Source organism: Mustela nigripes, chromosome 14, assembly GCF_022355385.1.
Source record: "Mustela nigripes isolate SB6536 chromosome 14, MUSNIG.SB6536, whole genome shotgun sequence".
In the NCBI taxonomy this organism is placed as follows: Eukaryota; Metazoa; Chordata; class Mammalia; order Carnivora; family Mustelidae; genus Mustela; species Mustela nigripes.
In genome coordinates, this window is record NC_081570.1 from 106723727 (window position 1) to 106744469 (window position 20743).

At 47.1% G+C, this 20743-nt stretch overlaps 1 protein-coding gene across 3 annotated transcripts in view; it reads left to right on the forward strand.

Annotated features, from left to right (window-relative positions):
- The window catches only part of RIIAD1 (regulatory subunit of type II PKA R-subunit domain containing 1), an 8099-nt gene extending 1163 nt beyond the window's left edge, over nt 1–6936 (forward strand). The window contains exons 3-5 of one of the 3 annotated variants that reach the window (XR_009399453.1): nt 4925–4971; nt 6076–6203; nt 6816–6936. Coding sequence is in view for 2 of the 3 variants with exons in the window: in XM_059374548.1 (XP_059230531.1) it covers nt 4925–4971; nt 5549–5712 (211 nt within the window). In the remaining variant the exon portion in view is untranslated. Of the gene's footprint in view, nt 1–4924; nt 4972–5548 lie in introns of all 3 variants that reach the window. The other 2 variants (XM_059374548.1, XM_059374549.1) reach the window with 2 other exon arrangements.
- The last annotated feature ends 13807 nt before the right edge of the window (nt 6937–20743 follow it).

The following is a 20743-nucleotide window of genomic DNA, read 5'->3' on the forward strand; positions in this document are numbered from 1 at the left end:
TGATAGAGAGAGATCACAAGTAGGCAGAGAGGCAGGCAGAGAGAGAGAGGAGGAAGCAGGCTCCCTGCTGAGCAGAGAGCCCGATGCAGGGCTCCATCCCAGGACCCTGAGATCATGACCCGAGCGGAAGGCAGCAGCTTAACCCACTGAGCCACCCAGGCACCCCCTAGAGGTTTTCTTAAGTTATCTCTAAATTCTAAAAAATATTAATAGTCATTTTATCTGGAAGGATAAATATATATCTTCTGACACTTGGAAGAGGTAATTTCGCATTGAGAAATTCAGCAGGCAGCCACTGGGTGTAGAACACTATTTCTCCATCAGAGGAGCTTAACAAGATCACTAGAACTTAAAAAAACGTTCAGATGTCTGGCCCTTTTCTCCCTAAGAGCCTTGTTGTGGAAAGACCAGTGGTTGGAAGCTATTCCCCTGTACGTCTTGGGGAAGAGACTATTTTCCACCATATCCTGGAGCATGTTTTTCTTTTCCCTACATTGCCCTTCAGCAGGACATTTGTTTGGGTGGAAAATTCTAATGGGATGAAGGGCAAAGAACTGTCAAAAAAAAAAAAAAAGTCTTGGCGCAACAACAGATGAAAACAATAGAGCTGTCTCAAATACTGTTTGACTGTAGACAAGGTTTAAATCATAATAATAATAATGGCTTCCATTTCCATGCACTGTGTTGGTTTCTTACATTAGCCTTTATCACACTGAATTGGAATCTCATTGTCTGTCTTCTGTTTCTGTCCCTGGACCAAAACCCCTAGTTGGGGCAGCCATGTTTGCGTCCCCCCACCCCACCCCACCCTGTACCTGCACACTGGATGCCATCTTGGTACTTGTACTGATCCTCCCAGCAACTGCAAAACAGGTTATCATCACTTCCATTCTGCAGCTGGAGAGGTGAAGTACCTTCCCCAAGATGCGGAACCAGGATCCAAACCGCTGTGTTGGGTTGAAAGCTCACAGGAGCTGGGGAACCAGAGGTGCGGCTCTTCTTCATCTTCTTCTTCTTCTTCTTCTTTTTTTTTTTTAATATATTTTATTTATTTATTTGACAGAGATCACAAGTAGGCAGAGAGGCAGACAGAGAGAGAGGAGGAAGCAGGCTCCCTGCTGAGCAGAGAGCCTGATGCCCAGGACCCTGGGATCATGAGCTGAGCCGAAGGCAGAGGCTTTAACCCACTGAGCCACCCAGGCGCCCCTCTTCTTCGTCTTCTTAAAAGTTGACCTGGAGCGGTGTCTTTTTTTCCAGGCTCTTTCGTCTTTCCTGAATCTCACTGTTCTTCATATCCTAATCATTTCTCCAGTGGCAGCAGAGTCTCACAGACCAGGTAGGGGATGGAGAAAGGGAAAAGCTTCTCTGTGAAGCTTGGTTTTATTTGACCCAGGGGTAAGACTTAAGGCAAAAGATAGTTTAGGGGTCTTTAGTCAGTGTCAGTCATGGGAATCAGGCCATCATTTTCTGCACTTTTTCTTCTAAAGGGAAATGAAGGTTAGCTTCATTCCTATCCTGGGGACCTTGCAGTCCCAAGTTAGGAATGATTCCAGCAGGAAGGTTGGAGATACAGATGTTTAAAGCCTGAATTAAGTCACCATTTGCATTGTTAACAAATACAAGGAACGGGTGGTGGTGGTGTGAGATGGTGAATGAAGAGGGTGCTGTTTTTAGTTATAAGTCAGGGATGGGCCAGCTTCTCCATCCAGGAAGTTTCCAGGAGGAACTGGGTGTCTGTGCCTGGCTCGTGCCAGAACAGCCCCTTCCCTTCCTCACCATCCCCACCTCCTGAACCGGGTAGGCCACCTGGCTCTTCCCTTTGCTGTCCCTGAAGTTACCTACAGGAAATGCTCCTGGCTCCTTTTAGGCCTTTCTCTTTCTGAGATGGAGGTGGGAGGGAGAGAAGAAGTGTTTAAAGTTTAGGGGTTTGCTTTTGTTGTTTGTGGTCTTACTATTACTGCCTTTGGAAGATACTGGGATGAACCAGAATCAGCCCCTATCTGTACTGGATACTTCAGATGGTCTTCACCTTGAGAAAAGAGGAAGGGAGAAAAGGGAACAGAATCCTGGGCAGCGTACCTGCCCTCCCGTCTTCTGCAGGTCTCTCTGCTCTAGACTCACTCCAACCCACGAGAAGCTCCAAAGTGTTTTTGTTGGGAAGCGAGCTCCCCACTTGGGTTTTCCAGATCATGATGACTTATGGTGATGCAGTCACTGCTCTTCAGGGTGTACTTGTCCATACAGTGTATGGAACTCTTAATACCTTGAGTTTTGGACCTGAAGAACAGACAGAAGAGGGATCTAACTTATTTTAGGCACCCGGAGATCTAGGATTTTAGGCTGGAGATAGGATAGCAAAGTGTGAAACTGTAGAAAAGCTTTATTAGATATTTTTGTAAGTAGCCAGGCAGATGAATCTACCCCAAATTTAACACTGGTTATGTCATTCCTTGGCTGGAAAAATCTGCAGTGGCTCCACAACATTGCCCCATACCCCCAACTTTTTTTTAACATTCCATTGAAGTATAATGAAAAGTGGCATATCCTAAACTGGGTGAACTTTCACAGGATGAGAATACACATGGTAGTGGGATCCAGACCAAGAAATAGAACCTGACTAGCATCTTGGACCTGCTGAGACCCTTCCAAGCACTTCCCCCAAAAAGGTAGCCAGTATTCTGACTTCTTTTTATTTATTTATTTTTTATTTATTTGATACAGAGAGAGAGAGAGAGATCACAAGTAGGCAGAGAGGCAGGCTGAGAGAGAGAGAGAAGCAGACTCCCTGCTGAGCAGAGAGCCTGATGATGCGGGGGCTCCATCCTAGGACCCTGAGATCATGACCTGAGCCAAAGGCAGAGGCTCAACCCACTGAGCCACCCAGGCACTCCAGTATCTTGACTTCTCGTAGCACAGATTTGTTGTGCCTTTTTGCAGTTTATGTAAGTGGAATTCTACAGTACGTGCTCACTTGTGTCTGACTTGCATGTTGCTCAACTGTGTCTCATAGATGCCCCATTCTCACTGCTGCGTATGTCCTGCTGTGTGACTAGTCTGAGCTGTACGCACTCATTCCCCTTGTCTTTTTTTAAAAAATATTTTATTTATAAGTAAGCAGAGAGGCAGGCAGAGAGAGAGGGTGGTGGAGGGAGAGAGCCTGATGCGGGACTCAATCCCAGGACCTTGAGATCATGACCTGAGCTGAAGGCAGAGGCTTTAACCCACTGAGCCACCCAAGCGCCCCCCGCCTTGTCTTTTCAACTGAGTATAATTGTCTCTCCCTGGCCTTCCAGGCTCTCCATAATAGGGCCCCTTTGCTCCCAACTACTCTCTGTGCCTGCCTGCCGTCCCCACCAGATGGAACCTCTGATCATTCCACTGACCTCCCCACTGACGCCGTGGGGGGGGGGGGGCACTGACACTTCTGGATCCTGGAGATACAAAGGTGGGGACTTCTGTTCCTACTCTTTTTTTTTCTTTAAAGATTTTATTTATTTATTTGATAGAGAGAAATAGCCAGAGATGGAACACAAGGGGAGTGGAAGAGGGAGAAGCAAGCTTCCTGCCAAGCAGGGAGCCCAGTACAGAGCTCGATCCCGGGACCCAGGGATCATGACCTGAGCCAAAGGCAGACACCTAACGATTGAGCCACCCAGGCGCCCCTCCAGTTCCTGCTCTTGAGGAGTTCACCATCTAGAGGATATGGACTCTTTCCTTTCATTTCTCTTGCTGCTTCTCTGGGTCTGGGATGCCCTTGTCCTGTCATCTGAAATCCCGACTGCACCACAAGGGGTGCCATGTGCTATGTGAAGCTTCCTGGGGCCCTGTTCTCTGTAACCTTTCTCGCTGTCCACAGCAGACTATTAACACCCTCATACAGCCCTTCCTGCAGGGTGCTTGGCCTTTCAGACATTTGGGAACTTACCCATTCTCTTTTACTTGACTCATTTCTTTGAGATGATGCTGTATTTTCTCTTTTTTAAAAAAAGCAATCCTTCATATCTAGTATAGTTACTTACACAAAATTTGTGTGCAATAATTATCAGATGGAATTCAAGGAGAAGGGAAGCCAAGTCCTTACAGCTTGGGAAGCAGGGGCTTTGTGGGCAGGCGAGGCCTTCTTCCAGGGGGCAGGGTGGCCATGGCCAGGAGGATGTGTTGTAAAGAGCACGGGCCTTGGAACCACCAGACCTGAGCTCTCTGCCCTTTGTTTCCTCTCTTTGTGAACTTGGGCAAATGATTAACCCTTTGAAAGATTGATTTCTTCATTATATATGCATTATATATTTCTTCATTTAAATGCGGCATGGCCATTACTGTTTTGCAGGGCTGTTGTAAAGTGAGATAAGATTTGTGAACGTTCTTTATGAACCATAAAGCTCTATGTGAAATAAGGCATATTCCCGTCCAGCGGCCCCAGTGCTGAGGCCTTGTGAGTGTTGCTTGGAGACCCGCCGTCCATCCTCTCCACTTTGATTGCATCGCTGCCTGCCCCATAACTCCTATGGTTACTCACTGTTAAACATAGTCACCAGGCTGTGGCGTTGTATATATGCCCCACCACACACAAGCCCCTCAAGGACTAGGCAGCATGTCCTTCATCTCCACCACCTATGCCTGGCTTGGGATCTGGTTCTGTGAACATATTTGATGAATGAGTGACAAGCTTCACCTGGCTGGGACACAGCTGTCTTGTGAGCTGAGCTTAGTGGCATTTATAATTGCTGCTCCTTGCCTCAGAACTTGATCAGAGGGAAATCACAAATGGAAGGGTCTTTGTCAGGCGTTCTCTGGCTTATTGACTCCCAGACGGGTGTGTCATGGGTCACTCTGCTCCCTGAAAGGTGGGACCCGCTGCCGAGGCTGAGCGCAGTCTGCCTTCAAGCCTGCTTTATTCCTACGCTTATCTCTTCATGTCTTCCAGAGAAATGTTTTTGAAAAGACCAGACAGCATCCAAGAATTTTCTGCAGGTGAGTAAGGCAATGTCTGTTTTGGGTTTTTGAGAAACCAGGCCGAGGAGTATTATTGCAAATTTAGACTTGGACAAGCCCACGATTCTCCCTACAGAGTTTGGGGGTACGTCTTCACTTGATGTGGCCCTGGGGAGCTCTTTTCAGAAGGCTCTTTCCACCATTGTCATTTCCTCCAAATGAGGACAGATAAGAAATGAGGCAGAGCTTCTTTATGGTGAGGATTAAGGATTTTGAGATTCCCAAAGGAGCAGAGGGGCAGCTCTTCTCCCTGGGACTCCTGAAGTGGGGTTCCCCACCCTGGCCGCACATTAGAATCACCTGGGGAGTTTTTAAGAAATGCTGAAGCCTGGGCCCACCCCAGAGGTTGGTATTTAATTAGCTCAGGGTGAGGGGGGCAGCCCCATGGTTGTAAAGGTCCCCAGGTGATCTTAATGGGTTCCACTGCCCCAACTGGCTTCAGGTCACTGGTATTCAGAGGGAAGGGCCGGATGGGAGGCTTTCTTGGGGCCTGTTAGCCCAGGGAGCTGGTGACGGGGGCACACCGTTTCTAACTGAATCTGGTGCGTCTTTGCAGCTCCAGCAGATGCTGCCTCTGATTCACATTATGCCGGGTGTATGAAAACCATCCTCTGTCGTCATCGTGTGAGAGTCTGGCTCTCCTCTGAGAGGATATTCTCAGAGAGGAGAGGGCGTGAGAGCTCAGAGACAAGCTGGCAAGCTGAGCTGAGACGAGAATAACACTTGGCATTTTTTTGGGCCCCAGGATGGGCCGGGAGCAGCAAACCCAGAGATCCCTCAGCCCTCTGATGGCTCCCCGTGCGTCAGCAAGCTGATGAGCTGCCGGCTGGTGTGGCCGGGCCCGGAGCCATTCTGTGTCAGCCCCTCCCGGGCAGGCGGGAGCTGGCAGGCTCAGCACTACTCCGGGCGGAGATGGGGACCACGGGATCTGCTGTGACTTCTGTTACTTGTTGGAAAGCAGGGCCGCCAGGAACAGGCCTGCTGAGGCTGAGCCAGCCTTGCTTTTGAGCCGAGTGAGCGGACTCCCTCCCCGCCTTCTCCCCTTGGGTTTAGATAATTTCTTCTTTTCGATTCTCATCCCAGACTATTTCACGGATCCAAGACTTCCCAACAAGATTCACATGCAACTAATTAAGGAGAAGAAAGCGGCTTAATTAGCAGAATCAGGATGCTCAGCTGTTGAGAGAGACCAGGAAGAATCCAGCCTCAGGGTGGGTGTTAACCTCGCTTACAGACAGAGGCTGCTTTGCTCTTGTCAAAATAAAGTCTGGGCTTCTCGGCCCAGAGTGTGAAGGAAACCAGAGGGAGAAGCGGCAGAGAAGTTTCATGCAAAAGTGTTTCGTTTTCTTGACACTATTTTGGGGAATTAGGGGCTGTGAAGAGTGGCCCAGGGTTTGTCTGGCATGTCCATGGCAGGAAGAGACATCTGTCTTCAGAGCCTGGTGGAATGGAGTCGGAGAGTGGAAGCGGAACTGTGTGGGAGTGAGGAGTGAGGAGTGGCAGGGAGACGGGGGTGGGACCCACTGGTATCCAGACCCCACTGTCAGACTGTGGAATACTGGAATAGCGTGCACTCTCGCAGATGGCCTTTTCCTTCTGTCGCTGGTGCGGGGAGCAGAGAGGGTTCCCATTGCTTCTGGAAGGGGCGGGAACAGTTTCCTTCGCAGCACCTTGGACGAGGGACTTTCCTGTTACCCGTTCTTTTCAAACCAGGCTCTGCCCAGGAGGGTTGTCTCCCATTTTTCAGGCAGGATGATTTCTGAAAGAATTTTGCAGGTTGGAAGCCACGTTCCTGGTGTCACCACACCGTTTGTATTTTGCAGGGTCACCCGGAAGCAAGGGAGCCCTGTTGCCATCAGAGTGGGGTCCCAAGCTACCTTGGGCCATATCTGCTGTTGCAAAGGCTTTTAAAGATATTCATTAAAAACAGACCTTTCTAATCTCTCTGCTGTGTTTCACTCAGAAGAGGATGCCATCCAGTCGGGAGGGCTGCGGCACCCCTCCTTGGACCTGCTGGGCAGCAGGGCCGTCTCTCCGTCTACCGCAGCCTGCGGGCCTCCACTAGGGCAGCAGGCTGCCCCCGCTTCTGCCTCACACTGTGTCCTCCTTGACCCTCCAGGCCACTTGCTCCCCGAGCTGAGGCTGGTGGAGAGAACAGGGGCGGGGACTCCAAGAGGCCCACAGCTGATCGGGGCGGCCCTGAGGCTGAGTCCACGTTTTAGCATGGTGTCCCCCCCACCCCCATCTTCCCTCCCATTTACCGTATGGTGTGTACAAGGTTTAACTTTTCTATCAGCGATAAAAGCAATGGGGCTGGAGGGACCGCGAGAAAATGAGACTGGACAAGGAAAACCCATTTGGGGTCCTGCATCTTGTGAATTATAAATCTAACAGGTGACTCAGAAGTGGTGGACTTTGTTCATGAGGATTTTTACCAACAAGCTGCCCATCTGTTGTTTGCAGCTAACAGGCAGGGGAGGGGGCCAGTTGGTCTTTGACATCCTTTCCAGGCCTGGAAGGCATGAATGTCTTCTGTGCTTGTGCCCTACCTCTCTGGTCTCCACAACCCACTGTGTGAAGGACCTCTCACCTGGGTGTCTCCGGTCTACATCACTAAGGCAACGGAGGCACAGCCCAAAGCAGGGGCTGTGCTTTCTCTCTCTGCCCCTTGTCTCTGTCCATCTTGTCCCCAGCTACCAGCCCCTCCATGGTGGAAGGGCCACAGAGCCGGGCATGGAGAGGACTAGTAAAGCGATGCCTAATAAGCTATGCAGCAGGAACCTGAAGAGTTTTTCAAGTGCTTTCAGAGTCACACTTCAGCAGCTATGGCTCTGGCAGTGAGCTACCCCTGCTTAGAAAATCAAGATGAAGCCGTCAGCAGAAAACCCACGTGTAGTAAGGACCTCTGATGTGAAGTGTTAAATTAGACTCTCTCGAAAGCTTTCCCAGGAAGGGAGGCCTGCGTCAAGGTGGGGAGAGGGCAGTGTTTTCCAGATGCTCATGTGCATGATACCACAGGAGGACAGTGGTTCATTCTTGGAAGGTTCCTGGAAGAAATAAGAAATGCATTTCAATTAGAATATATTTCAAAGCCAAGGAAAGCTTGCATTTAGCACGTGGTCCTAGAGCATCTGCTCTGTTTGACATCACACACTGGGTCCAGAGGGTCAGGTGCAGAGGTCATCCTGCCACGAGCTGCTTGATGGTCTGGGAGGAGATGTGTACCTTTCTCCCCAAGCGTGAACTGTTCGGATAGCTCACCTTGTAGATGGAAAGCACCATCAGAACAGGGACCATAACCGGGCTTATGTCTGGCATGTAGTAAGTGCTCAGTAAGCGTCTGTGGAGGGAATGAATGCTTGTGTAATGGAGCAAGCAATCATGTTGCATCAGCCGCTACCAAGACTTATAAAGTCACAGAGCTGTGATGGGTGTAGGTACATCTAGAGGAGGAGGAAGAAAGGCTACCGGCTCTACCTGCAGGAGTGAGGACGGCCCCAGAGAAACTGGCATGGGATGGGTGGGGAAGGGTTTGCCAGAGGGATGTGGAGGGTGGCATGGGGGGCCAGGGTACTGTAGGTTCTCCACTTTGCTGAGCAGGGAGGTGGTAGCAGACCCTGCATGTCCCCTGCTCATCCTTCTTATCCCTTTCTTCCCTGCTGACCATACCCCAGCTTTGTTGAGGGCAGCAGTGGGCTCAGCCCCAAGTGGTAGATGGTATTTATCCTGAGCCAAGCATGGCAATCACATTCCCTGGTTTCCCAGCCTGCCTTGCAGCAAGGGGCAACGCGGGTCAAGGTGCACTGTGGGTTTCTAGGAAAGCTTGGAACCTTCCCTTTTCCCACCTTTCTTCCTGTTTTGAGCCTGAAAGTGAGGTCTAGAGCTGAGTGGTTGTAGTAAGGCCATGAAGGGACAAGTACGGTGGCTGAGCCAGTCCTCCAGAGTGGTAGGGAACAAAGATCAAAAGACTGAGGGCCTGGTGGCATCTTTGAGCACTTGAACAACCGAGTAAACACCTGCCTTCAGACTTCCTGACAAGTGAGAAAAAATACATTTCTCGTTTGTTTTGAAAGCACACCAAGAGTTTAATCCTGACCCACCACTTACCAGTTGTGCAGCCTTGGCAAAGCTGCTTAACTTTCTTGAGGTCAGGTTTCTCAGTCTAGAAACTGAGGCATGTAATTAGCAGCTCCTGGGGCTGCTGGGTTAGGAATAAAGAAGGGACAGTGGCTGGCACGTGGGCAGTGTTCATAGGAGGGTCTGACTGGAGGTGAGAACAACGCAGGGATGAGAGACCCAACAGGAGGAAGATGGACCCGCCACAAGGGGCATCACACATGAGACCCAAGAGGCTGATCTTCACCATCTGGGCAACAGAGAGCCAGCAAAAACTTTTAAGCCAAGAAGAGTTCATGAAGAGATTTAGAAAGTGTCAGAGTGTGGAAGATAAACTAGAGGAAGCTCCGACTAGATGTGGAAAGACCCGTCTCTCCCGGCCCCTCTGCAAGGCCCCTCTGCACTCCCATCTTAGCAGGCCTGTGCCCAGGCCGGCCCGCTGTCAGCGGAGAGCCCACTGCACCTGGGAACAGAAAACCCAGTTTATGGCGGCTGACGCAAATAGAGGGTTGTTTTTCTCACCCAATAGTGTGTCTGGCTATAGGCAAGATTCAGAGGTTCAGTGGTGAACACAAGGACCCAGACCAGGCTTCCATCCCTTCCACTCAGCCAGCTGTAGCCTGTGGCTGCACTATTGCGAGGGGCTGCTTCTGTTCTCCAGTGGGGAGAAGGTGGCAGAGCTGCACCAGCCGAGTCTGTCCCTTTTTGTTGGGAAAGCCAAGTTTCCCCAAATGTTCTCTCCACCTGCATCTCACAGGACAGACTTGGGGTCCACCCAAGTGCTCCAGGGATGGGGAAAAGGAACATTTAACTCTAGCTTCTAGAGAAGGCAGTGTCCAGAGAAGAGTGGGAATTGCTGTTGGGTTAGCCCCAAAGCAGTGTCCATGCTCACCAGTTCCTTCTACCTGCCCCTGCCTGTCCCTGCCATTCCCCCCAAAGAATGATCTTTTAAGAAACCTAAACCGGGGGCGCCTGGGTGGCTCAGTGGGTTAAGCCGCTGCCTTTGGCTCGGGGTCCTGGGATCGAGTCCCGCATCAGGCTCTCTGCTCAGCAGGGAGCCTGCTTCCCTCTCTGTCTCTCTCTGGCTGCCTCTCTGTCTACTTGTGATTTCTCTCTGTCAAATTAATAAATAAAATCTAAAAAAAAAAAAAAAAACCTAAACCGGAGGGGTGCCTGGGTGGCTTGGTCGGTTGTGTCCCAACTCTGGGTTTTGGCTCAGTTCGTGATCTTACAGGTCCTGGGATGGGCTGTGTCTGTGTCGGGCTCCACCCTTGGCCGGGAGTCTGCTAGAAGATTCTCTCCTTCCCCTCCCCCAATTGGTGTGCCCCTTTTGCTCTCTCCAGTAAATAAATCTTTTAAACAAGAAAGAAAAAGAAAGAAAGGAAGGAAGGAACCTAAATCAGAGTATGTCACTCCTCTGCCAAAAACCGTTCCATGGTCTTCCAAGGCACTTAAATCCAGATGGCTTTCTAGGGGCCTCAGAGCTTTGCAAGACCCCCTCCATTTCTCAGATGTTTTCTGCCCCCTGCCTCCCACCTGCCTGTGTTCCAGACACACAGGTCTTTTCTCCCTTCCTCAGACAGCGGAGTTCAGAGTTCCGGAGTTAGGGTCTTTGAACTCTGCCTGCATTGTTCTTCCCCAGGTCTTCACAGGGCTAGGGGGCCCAGCTAGGATGCTCTGGTCTGAAAGGAAGCCTCTTTCTTGCTAAGGGAGCAGGACTTACTTTTCTCAAACGGCAAGTCTGTAGTGTCAGTTTAGGGCCTGCCTCTGCGGTTTGTTCCTTTTCCCTTGTGGTCGAAGGCTGAGCAGGAAGGGACTGTAGCAGCGATACTTGTCTTTCTTTTCTGGAAAGCAGGTCTTCCCCCAGTAAACCCCTCTACCTCTGCCAACTCCCACTAACACCTCATTGGCCAGAACTGTGTGCATGGCCGCCTTTAAGGGAGGCTGGGAAGATGAGTATTTAGCCAGCCAACAGTGCCATAGAGAGCTTCTTGTCACTTTCTCGGAGTCCTTTCCTAGAGTTCCAGACATTTTTAATATTTAATTTAAATATCCACGCCCCGCCTCTGCCATCTTCTCTTATAGCATTCTGTCTTTTTCACAATACCTGTCGGTGTCTGATGTGATCTTGTTTGCTTGTTTTCCTGTGACCGTATCTGGACTCTGAGCTGTGGCAAGAGCTGGCCTGGCCAGCTGTGTTGGTCACTGGTGGCCTGGCACCAACAGCTGCCCAGAGTACCCTTGCTGAGTGAAGGCTGAGCCATGCGCCTGGGCCCAATCTGTGCAGGGGCATGGGGACAGGAGATGGGGTCTCATATTTGGGAGGAGAGCAGGCAGGATTGTGGTTTGAATGGGGGAGAGATATAATGACTTTGAGGTTTCTTGCAGGGGCAAAGGGAGACATATATGATGGGATCATTCACTAACACAGAAGTGATAGATTTAGACCCAAAGGTGTCTGCTGGGTTTGTAAGTGGGGTGTGGGTGAAATTAGTGTGAATCACTGCAGTGGGGTCAATGGGAGTTGGACTGAGTGAACTTCTTAGTCGTGAGATGGGGATGTAGTATGGATACACAGGTCTTTCTAGGAGCATGGTTGTAGAAGGAGATGGAGGAAGGGCAGTAGATTGAAGGGGGAGTTGGGTCACTCATGGGCTTTTGGAAGGGGAGCTGCTTGAGCAGGCAGGGATCTGGCATTTTTCATCTCTTGAGATCTGATTTACTTTCAGGCTAAAAATGTTAGAAGCTTCTTAAAAATGTTGCACAGATAGGACCTGATATTGGAGGTAATGGGGACCAACAGGCTGGCCTAACTGTGCCTCCATGTGACCTAGAGTGACCTGTGTCAGCTGCTCCTCCTCCTCACAGTTGGGGCAGTGGCTCTTGGGGCCCGCAGTAAGGATTGCCCCAGTGTTGTAGCACAGGGTGGCACGAGGAAGAAGGGCAGCATTTAGAAAGTGAGGTGCTCTCCTAGCCAGACAGGCCTCTACTGCCCTCTCCTGGGCATGGCTACAGAGCTGAAGCCGCCCCAGGAGACTACCTGTTCAGGCCAGAGTGAAACCATCAGCAGGGGAAGAGAAACAGGGCTTAGGAATGGGGAAGGAGTCACAGATTCAAAGATTCTTGTAGAAGGAAGTTGCTTCAGAAGTTACAACATCCAGTGCCTTGTCTCTGGCAGTCCTGTTCCAAGAGCTCACTAGATGTTTCCTTCTTTAAAGTGAGGGAAAAAGGAAACCTTGCAAGGTTGATTCATTCACTTACTTGCCCATTCATGTATTCAACAGATATTATTAGACATTAGGTACCCACAATGCAAAGTGTCGGAAATAAGATTCTCTTTCCTCAAGGAACTCACTGCCTAGTGACTGAAGACAGGCACATAGATAATTACAATACAATTTCAAAGGTGAAGTAAGAGAAACATACAAAGTATGATGCGCATGCAAAGGAGATGGCCAGGCTGTCTCCCAATGTGGGAGCAGAATGCTGACAAATGGATTGGGACTGTGGGCCCCTGTCTGATACTATGTCTCCCCATTGTCAGCTCTGAGGGGCAATTATCATTTCCTCCAAGGAAAGTTCTTCCTGAACTCTTCCCTCAGTTTTTTTTTTTTTTTAAGATATTATTTATTTGTCAGAGAGAGTGAGCGAGAGTGAGCACAGGCAGACAGAGTGGAAGGCAGACTCAGACGGAGAAGCAGGCTCCCTGCGGAGCAAGGAGCCCGATATGGGACTCGATCCCAAGACGCTGGGATCATGACCTGAGCCGAAGGCAGCTGCTTAACCAACTGAGCCACCCAGGCGTCCCACTTCCCTCAGTTTTATCTCTGTGTTTAATACAGTCTGTTAGGGCCTTATTTTCACAGCTATAAAAAGAGGAGTGTGTTACTGGATGTTACATTTGAGCATCATTGACATGACCAAACTCTATGAATGCTGACATTTGATGAGTTAAAACATCTCCCCAAGAGCTGGTTGGCAGGTGCATATGGCCATCCTTGGGAAAATTGAGCTTTAGTCCAGAGGAACCAAATGTACCTTGTGTACAGTTGCCTCACCCTAAATGCTTGCTGAAAAACAAATTCTCAGCATTCTAAAACCATCCGTGTTGGTCCCTTGGGTGGCTGAGTTTCTTTGTTTCTACAGGGCGATAACACGTCCCCTGTGGATTTTGTTGTGAGGCTTGGCATTGCACAGCCTGACATCCATACCCATGTCTGGCCCTTGGTAGGCTGCCATAGATAGCATCTACTATTTCAGTGAAGTAGCGGAACTCAGTACGTCATTTCCCCAGAGCCAGGAGCAGTTCCTGAGGAGAGGTCACACGTGTGGGCACCCTGGTGAGAGGAGGGAGTAAGTGCAATGCAATGCAAGTTGACATGTTGGAGTGTAGGACTGAAGACTTAGAACTTTCTCAAGAAAGCTTTTTCAGGGCGCAACCCAGTGCTTCAGTAGTCACACTTCTTCTTCTTCTTCTTCTTCTTCTTCTTCTTCCTCTTCCTCTTCCTCTTCCTCTTCCTCTTCCTCTTCCTCCTCCTCCTCCTCCTCTTCCTCTTCCTCTTCCTCTTCTTCTTCTTCTCTTCTTCTCCTTCTCCTTCTCCTTTCTTCTTTCTTCTCCTCCCCTTCCCCCCCCTCCTTCTTTTTTTAAAGATTTTATTTATTTGACAGAGCAAGGACAAAAAGAGGGAGAAGCAAAGAGAAAGGAGGAACAGACTCCCCACTGAGCAAGGAGTCCAACGTAGGACTCAATTCTGGAATCAGTTCTGGGATCATGACCTGAGCTGAAGGTAGATGCTTAACTGACTGAGTCACCCAGGTGTCCCACAGTCACACTTTTGACTCTGTCTCTCACAGGCCCCACATGGACTGGAATCTGAGGTCCTTCAGAAGCAGGACTTTACAAAGTACCCTATTCTTTGGTCATGAGGGCAGAGAAGTGACAGCACAGATTCCTTAGAGAATTACAGTGATGAGAGACTCTCTGGTGGCTGGGAGAACAAAGTGCCAGGAGTTGCCTGATAGTTGCAGGTTTGATTATTGTCCAATTAACAAGTACCTGGGAACAAAACTGGATGGGAAGAGGCTCAGTTGATTACTATATTTCATTTCCACACTTTGTGATTAGAGAAAAGAAAACCAAATGCTAAAGAGGATTGAACCATAGAATTTCTCCAAGTGGAAATTGCCTTAGATCTTAGTGATAGCTGAAGAAACCTGCCCACAGATGACAGAGTGGTCGAGGAGATGGCACTCTCCTAATTTCCAATCTAATGTGACTCTAGTATTTCATGCTAGAAAAAAAATACCTAGAATTACTAAGTTTGGCGAGCAAAATGTGGATCGGTGGCAGTTCAGGAATGTGGAAGTATTATACCTTTGGGTAGTTAACCTTGCCTTCTAACTGTAGTTGAGGACGAAATTGAGTCATTCATTCCGCTAACATGTGAATGCCTGCTATATCTCACTCAGGGTCATTTCCAGCTCCATGAGTTTCATGAATTCACTGTTCTATACATCATTTTGAACAAGATGCTATGGGAACATCTACTGAGTGTAAGGAAAGGTAGTCCTCCCCTTGGGGCAGGCAAGCTGCCCAGTGCATTCTTGCTCACATGTATTCAATAGGTCATAGCAGTGTTTGGAATATGCCACTTTCTCATTTTTTCCCCTCAGCTGATGACCCTTCCAGTAGTAAAACAACAGACTGTGAGACCCGCCTACACCGAACCACGAAGGAGAGGAGTTGTCTATAGCTGTCCTAGCCATTGCATTCCTCACACTTAATGGAAAGGTGCTGTAGTGGGTGCTATGGTGTGCCATCCAAACACCCTCTCCTGGACTGAAGCACCCCTGTGCTCTCTCTCCTGCCTACACTGCTGGGTAACGGGTCTCAGCTGAGACCCCTCTAGGGTCCTCCACTGAAAAATCACCAAAGTTCATGCCCGTTCCTGAGGATCAGTGTGGGAGTACAGAGATCTGATTCCCTTGCCTCTGTGGGGGACAACCCTGAAGGGTCCTCTGTCCATGTTGTGGCTTCTTGCTTTCACAGATGTGTTGGTCCTGACATACACCTTCCTAAACCTTTATTCAGATTTCCATCTCAAGGAATGTTTCCCAGGGAACTCCACCTGGCAAGAATTGGTGCCAAGACTACTGAGGAAAGCGGATTCTAAATTGAGATTTTATTTTATTTATATATTTATTTGAGATGGTTGACATTTTTATTGCTTTGGAGTTGGAGGGCGGGGAGCAGGTGCTCAGGAGCTCTCGGTGGGGCAGGCACATCCTCTTCATCACCACAGGCTTCTGGCAGCCTTGTGCAGATCTGGGTGGCACTTGTTCTCGTGATCCTGTGTCTGATGGGGCTGAGGGGGGCCCTGAGGCGATCTTGATGGTGGCCCCTATGTAGGAGGTGGTGGCTTCTCTGGCCACCAAGATCCATCTGGGATCTTGGCTTCCTGACCACTGCTATACCTTTGCTGTAGGCTGTGGGTGCCATGCCCACAGTCTGGCGGTGGATCAGCCTGTTGTTGCCTGCGAGACTTCAGGTTACGGGGCTCTGTGGTGTTTCTCTTTTTTGTCTTCTGCACCACCATCCACTGCAGTCAGGTGGACAGGGCAGCGGCTGCTCTCATTGCCGCAGCCGCTGGAGGCAGCAAGACTGAACTGGAATTTTAAAGCTGAATCACCTCTTGGCCAGCTGGCAGTGAGGGACACCATCACTGGGGGTAGGTGGAGCTCGTATGGCCCTGACACGCTGGCTCAGTGCAATTGAGGCCCTCCTTGGCAGCTTAAGGAGAGACTTGTCTCTTGCCTCTAGAGGACCCAAAAACCTCAGAAGGACCCGGATTTACTTCTAAGAGTGGGAAAACTCTGGTGAGGTTTGAATTCTTAAATCTGGCAGGTCTGTTGGGAAGGAGTGAGGCCCTGGGTTGGTGCTTTAAAAAATGTTGAATCCTGCATTCTCCTGCATCCCTTGGGACTGCAGGAGTACCCACTGCTTCGCCGGGTGCCTCCTTAGGAAGAAGGCCTGGAGGCCCCATGGGGCTGGCCTCATTCTGAGGGTGTTGCACCAAAGAGGGTGGGACATAAGGGTGAGTAGTAGATGGATACGGAAGCCCCTTCCCATGATACAGGACTTAATATTCTGACAAGTGCCCCGAGAGATACTGTTAATATTCTGATGGGATGGCTCTTAATCACTTGGAGGAAGCCACGGCCCACATTAAGTGAAGCAGAAATAACTGTTTCTTCATAAATCTTGAAAATTTTCCATTAAAAAAAAGTTTTATAGTTTTAGTTTATTTTTAGGTCCATGGCCATTCTGAGTTAATTTTGGTATGAGGTGTTAGATGTAGGTTGTTTCCTTTTGTGCTTACGGCTGTCCAGTTGCTCCAGCATTTGTTGAAAAGGCTGTCTTTCCTCCATTGAACTGCTTTGGTAACTGTAAAAAAAAAAAAAAAATGGGGGCATATTTATGAGTCTGTTCCTGAGCTCTGTATCCTGTTCTACTAATCTATGTGTCTATCCCTCCACCTATAGTTATACACAGCATTGATTATTTTAACTGTATAATTTAAAAATTGGGTAGACTGATTTCTCATACTTTTTTAAAATTCTTTAAGCTAGTCCCTTTGTCTTTCACATAAATTTTATGACAATCTTGTAAATGTTTACAAAATGTTTAGGATTTGATAGTAATTACATTAAACCTGAATGTGTACTTGGGAAGGAAGTAACAGCTTTACTATATTGAGTCTTTTGATCCATGAATATCGTATGTCTCTCCATTTATTTAGATCTTTGATTTTTTCATCAATGTGTAATTTTCAGCATGTAAATCTTTTGTTTTATTTGTTATACCTACGTATTTTTGAGCAACTTTAAAGAGTATTGTATTTTTAATTTTGGTGTCCATGTGGTGTGTATGTTTGTGTGTATGTATGTGGCATGTGGGTGTGAATTTATTTTTAGTTTTTTTGTAGATTCCTTGAGATTTTCTAGACAATCAGGTCATCAGTAAATGGGGACAGTTTTATTTGTTCTTTTTCGTCTGCATTTTTCTTGCCTTTTGCACTGTCTAGAACAGCTAGCATTATTTTGAAGAAGAAGGGTATGAAAAAAGATATACTTGCCTTGTTCTGATCTTAGGAGAAAAGCACTCAGACTTTCACCATTAAGTATAATATTAACTGTAGACATTTTGTAGTTTTTCTTGCCAAGTTGAAGAAGTTTCCTTATATTCCTATTTTTCTGAGAATTTTTTTTAAAGATTTTATTTATTTATTTGACAGAGAGAAATCACAAGTAGATGGAGAGGCAGGCAGAGAGAGAGAGAGAGGGAAGCAGGCTCCCTGCCGAGCAGAGAGCCCGATGCGGGACTCGATCCCAGGACTCTGAGATCATGACCTGAGCCGAAGGCAGCGACTTAACCCACTGAGCCACCCAGGCACCCTCTGAGAATTTTTTTTAACAAAAGCCAGGAATGGTAAAAAAACAAAACAAAACAAAAAACCATGAATGAGTATAGAGTTTTGTCTAATGATTCCATCAATTGATATGATCATGTTTTTCTTCTTCGCAGTGTTAATATGGTAGATTACATGGATTGATTTTTTAATATTGAACCAGATCGGCATGCCTGGAATAAATCCCACTCGAGCATGGTATATAAATCTTACCATAATTTGATAAAATCTATTTGCTGATACTTTGTTAAATTCATGAGAGCTATTGGACTGTACTTTTTTTTTGTTGGGGGGTTGTCTGTTTCATGGTAATACTAGACTCATAAAATGAATTGGGAAGTATTCCATCCTATTTTGTGGAAGAAATTATGTAGAATTATTAGTGTTACTTCCTCTTTAAACATTTGGTAGAATTCTCCAGAGAAACCATTTGGGCCTGAGAGTTCTTTTGGGGGAGAAAAGGAGAGCCTCAAATAATGAATTAATTCTCCTTAATTATTATAGGACTATTCAAATGATCTATTTCACACTGGATCAGTTATGGTAGTTTGTGTTTTTCAAGGATTTTGTCTGAGTTGTCAAATTTATGCATATGGAGTTTGTAGTGTTCCCTTATTATCTTTTTGGGATCTATAAAGTCTCTATGCTGTGTTTCATTCCTGATCCTTGTAGTTTGCTTTCTTAGTCTTGCTAGTGGTTTGTCAATTTTATTGATGTTTTTCAGAATACTACCTCTTTGTTTCACTGATTTTTCTTTATTTCTCTCACATTGCTTTCTGGTTCCTTTTATTTTTATTTCCTTACTCATGCTTGCTTAGGGTTTACTTTGCTCTTCCTTTTCTAGGTCCTTAAGGTGGGGCTTAAGATGATTGATTTTAGGCTTTTCCTCTTTCTTAATGTGTGCATATAGTGCTTGAATGTTCTCTCAGCACTGCCTTAGCTGTGTGCCACAAATTTTGATGTTTTCATTTTTTTATTCAGTTCAATGCATTTAAATTGTCTTTCCTTTGGAATTTCTCACTGACCCATGGATTATGTAGAAGTGTGTTTAGTTTTGAAGTATTTTAAGATTTTCCTAGCTTTCTATTGTTGATTTCTATTTTGAGTGCATGGTAATCAGAGAACACATTCTGTATTATTCCATTTTTAAATTGGTCGAGATTTGTCTTTTTGTCTGGATTATGGTCTGTCTTGGTGTATGTTCTATGGGAGCATAAACGAAGGTCTACTCTGCTGTTGTCGGGTGGAGTGTTCCATAAATTTGATGAGATCTTGTTGGAGATGTGTTGTCATTTCAGTTATCAGCATCTACTATCTTTTTTCATTCAGTTTGGGATCTTCCTGGTTCTTGGTATGATGAGAGACTTTTGTTTTCTAATATGTAACAATTTTTTAAAAAAAGTAATCTTCATGCCCAATGTGGGGTTTGAACTCACCACCCCAAGAACAAGGGTCACACGCTCTCTCAACTGAGCCAGCCAGGCACTGCATGATGAGACTTTTTATTGGAACCTGGACATCTTTGTATTATGAGATTGAATCAAAATTTAAACTCCTGGTTTTTTAAAATAATTTTTTAATAAACATATATTATTAGCCCCAGAGGTACAGGCCTGTGAATCACCAGGTTTACACACTTCACAGCACTCACCATAGCACATTCCCTCCCCAATCTCCATAACCCCACTACCTTCTCCCTACCCCCGGCAACCCTCAGTTTGTTTTGTGACATTAAGAGTCTCTCTCTTTTTTTTTTTTTTTTTAAAGATTTTATTTATTTATTTGACAGACAGAGATCACAAGTAGGCAGAGAGGCAGGCAGAGAGAGAGAGGAGGAAGCAGGCTCCCCGCGGAGAAGAGAGCCCGATGCGGGACTCATCCCAGGACCCTGAGATCATGACCTGAGCCGAAGGCAGCGGCTTAACCCACTGAGCCACCCAGGCGCCCACATTAAGAGTCTCTTACGGTTTGTTTCCCTCCCAATCCCATCTTGTTTCATTTATTCTTTTCCTATCCCCCAAACCCCCCATGTTGCATCTCCACTTCCTCATATCAGGGAGATCATATGATTGTTGTCTTTTTCCAATTGACTTATTTTGCTAAGCATAATACCCTCTATTTCCATCCACATTGTCGCAAATGGCAAGGTTTCATTTCTTTTGATGGCTGCATAGCATTCTATTGTAGATATACACCAGATCTTCTTTATCCATTCATCTATTGATGGACATCTAGGTTGTTTCCATAGTTTGGCTATTGTGGACATTGCTGCTATAAACATTCGGGTACACGAGCCCCTTCAGATCACTACGTTTTTATCTTTAGGGTAAATACCCAGTAGTGCAATTGCTGGGTTATAGGGTAGCTCTATTTTCAACTTTTCGAGGAACCTCCATGCAGTTTTCTAGAGTGGTTGCACCAGCTTGCATTCCCTCCAACAGTGTAGGAGGGTTTCCCTTTCTCTGCATCCTCACCAGCATCTGTCATTTCCTGACTTGTTAATTTTAGCCATTCTGACTGGTGTGAGGTGGTATCTCATTGTGGTTTTGATTTGTATTTCTCTGATGCCGAGTGATGTGGAGCACTTTTTCATGTGTCTGTTGGCCATCTGGATGTCTTCCTTACAGAAATGTCTGTTCATGTCCTCTGCCTATTTCTTGATTGGATTATTTGTTCTTCGGGTGTTGAGTTTGCTAAGCTCTTTATAGATTTTGGACACTAGCCCTTATCTGATATGTCGTTTGCAAATATCTTCTCCCATTCTGTCAGTTGTCTTTTGGTTTTGTTAACTGTTTTCTTTGCTGTGCAAAAGCTTTTGATCTTGATGAAATCCCAATAGTTCATGTTTGCCCTTGCTTCCCTTGCCTTTGGCGTTGTTCCTAGGAAGATGTTGCTGTGGCTGAGGTCGAAGAGGTTGCTGCCTGTGTTCTCCTTGAGGATTTTGATGGATTCCTGTCTCACATTGAGGTCCTTCATCCATTTTGAGTCTATTTTCTTGTGTGGTGTAAGGAAATGGTCCAATTTCATTTTTCTGCATGTGGCTGTCCAATTTTCCCAACACCATTTGTTGAAGAGGCTGTCTTTTTTCCACTGGACATTCTTTCCTGCTTTGTAGAAGAGTAGTTGACCATAGAGTTGAGGGTCTATTTCTGGGCTCTCTATTCTGT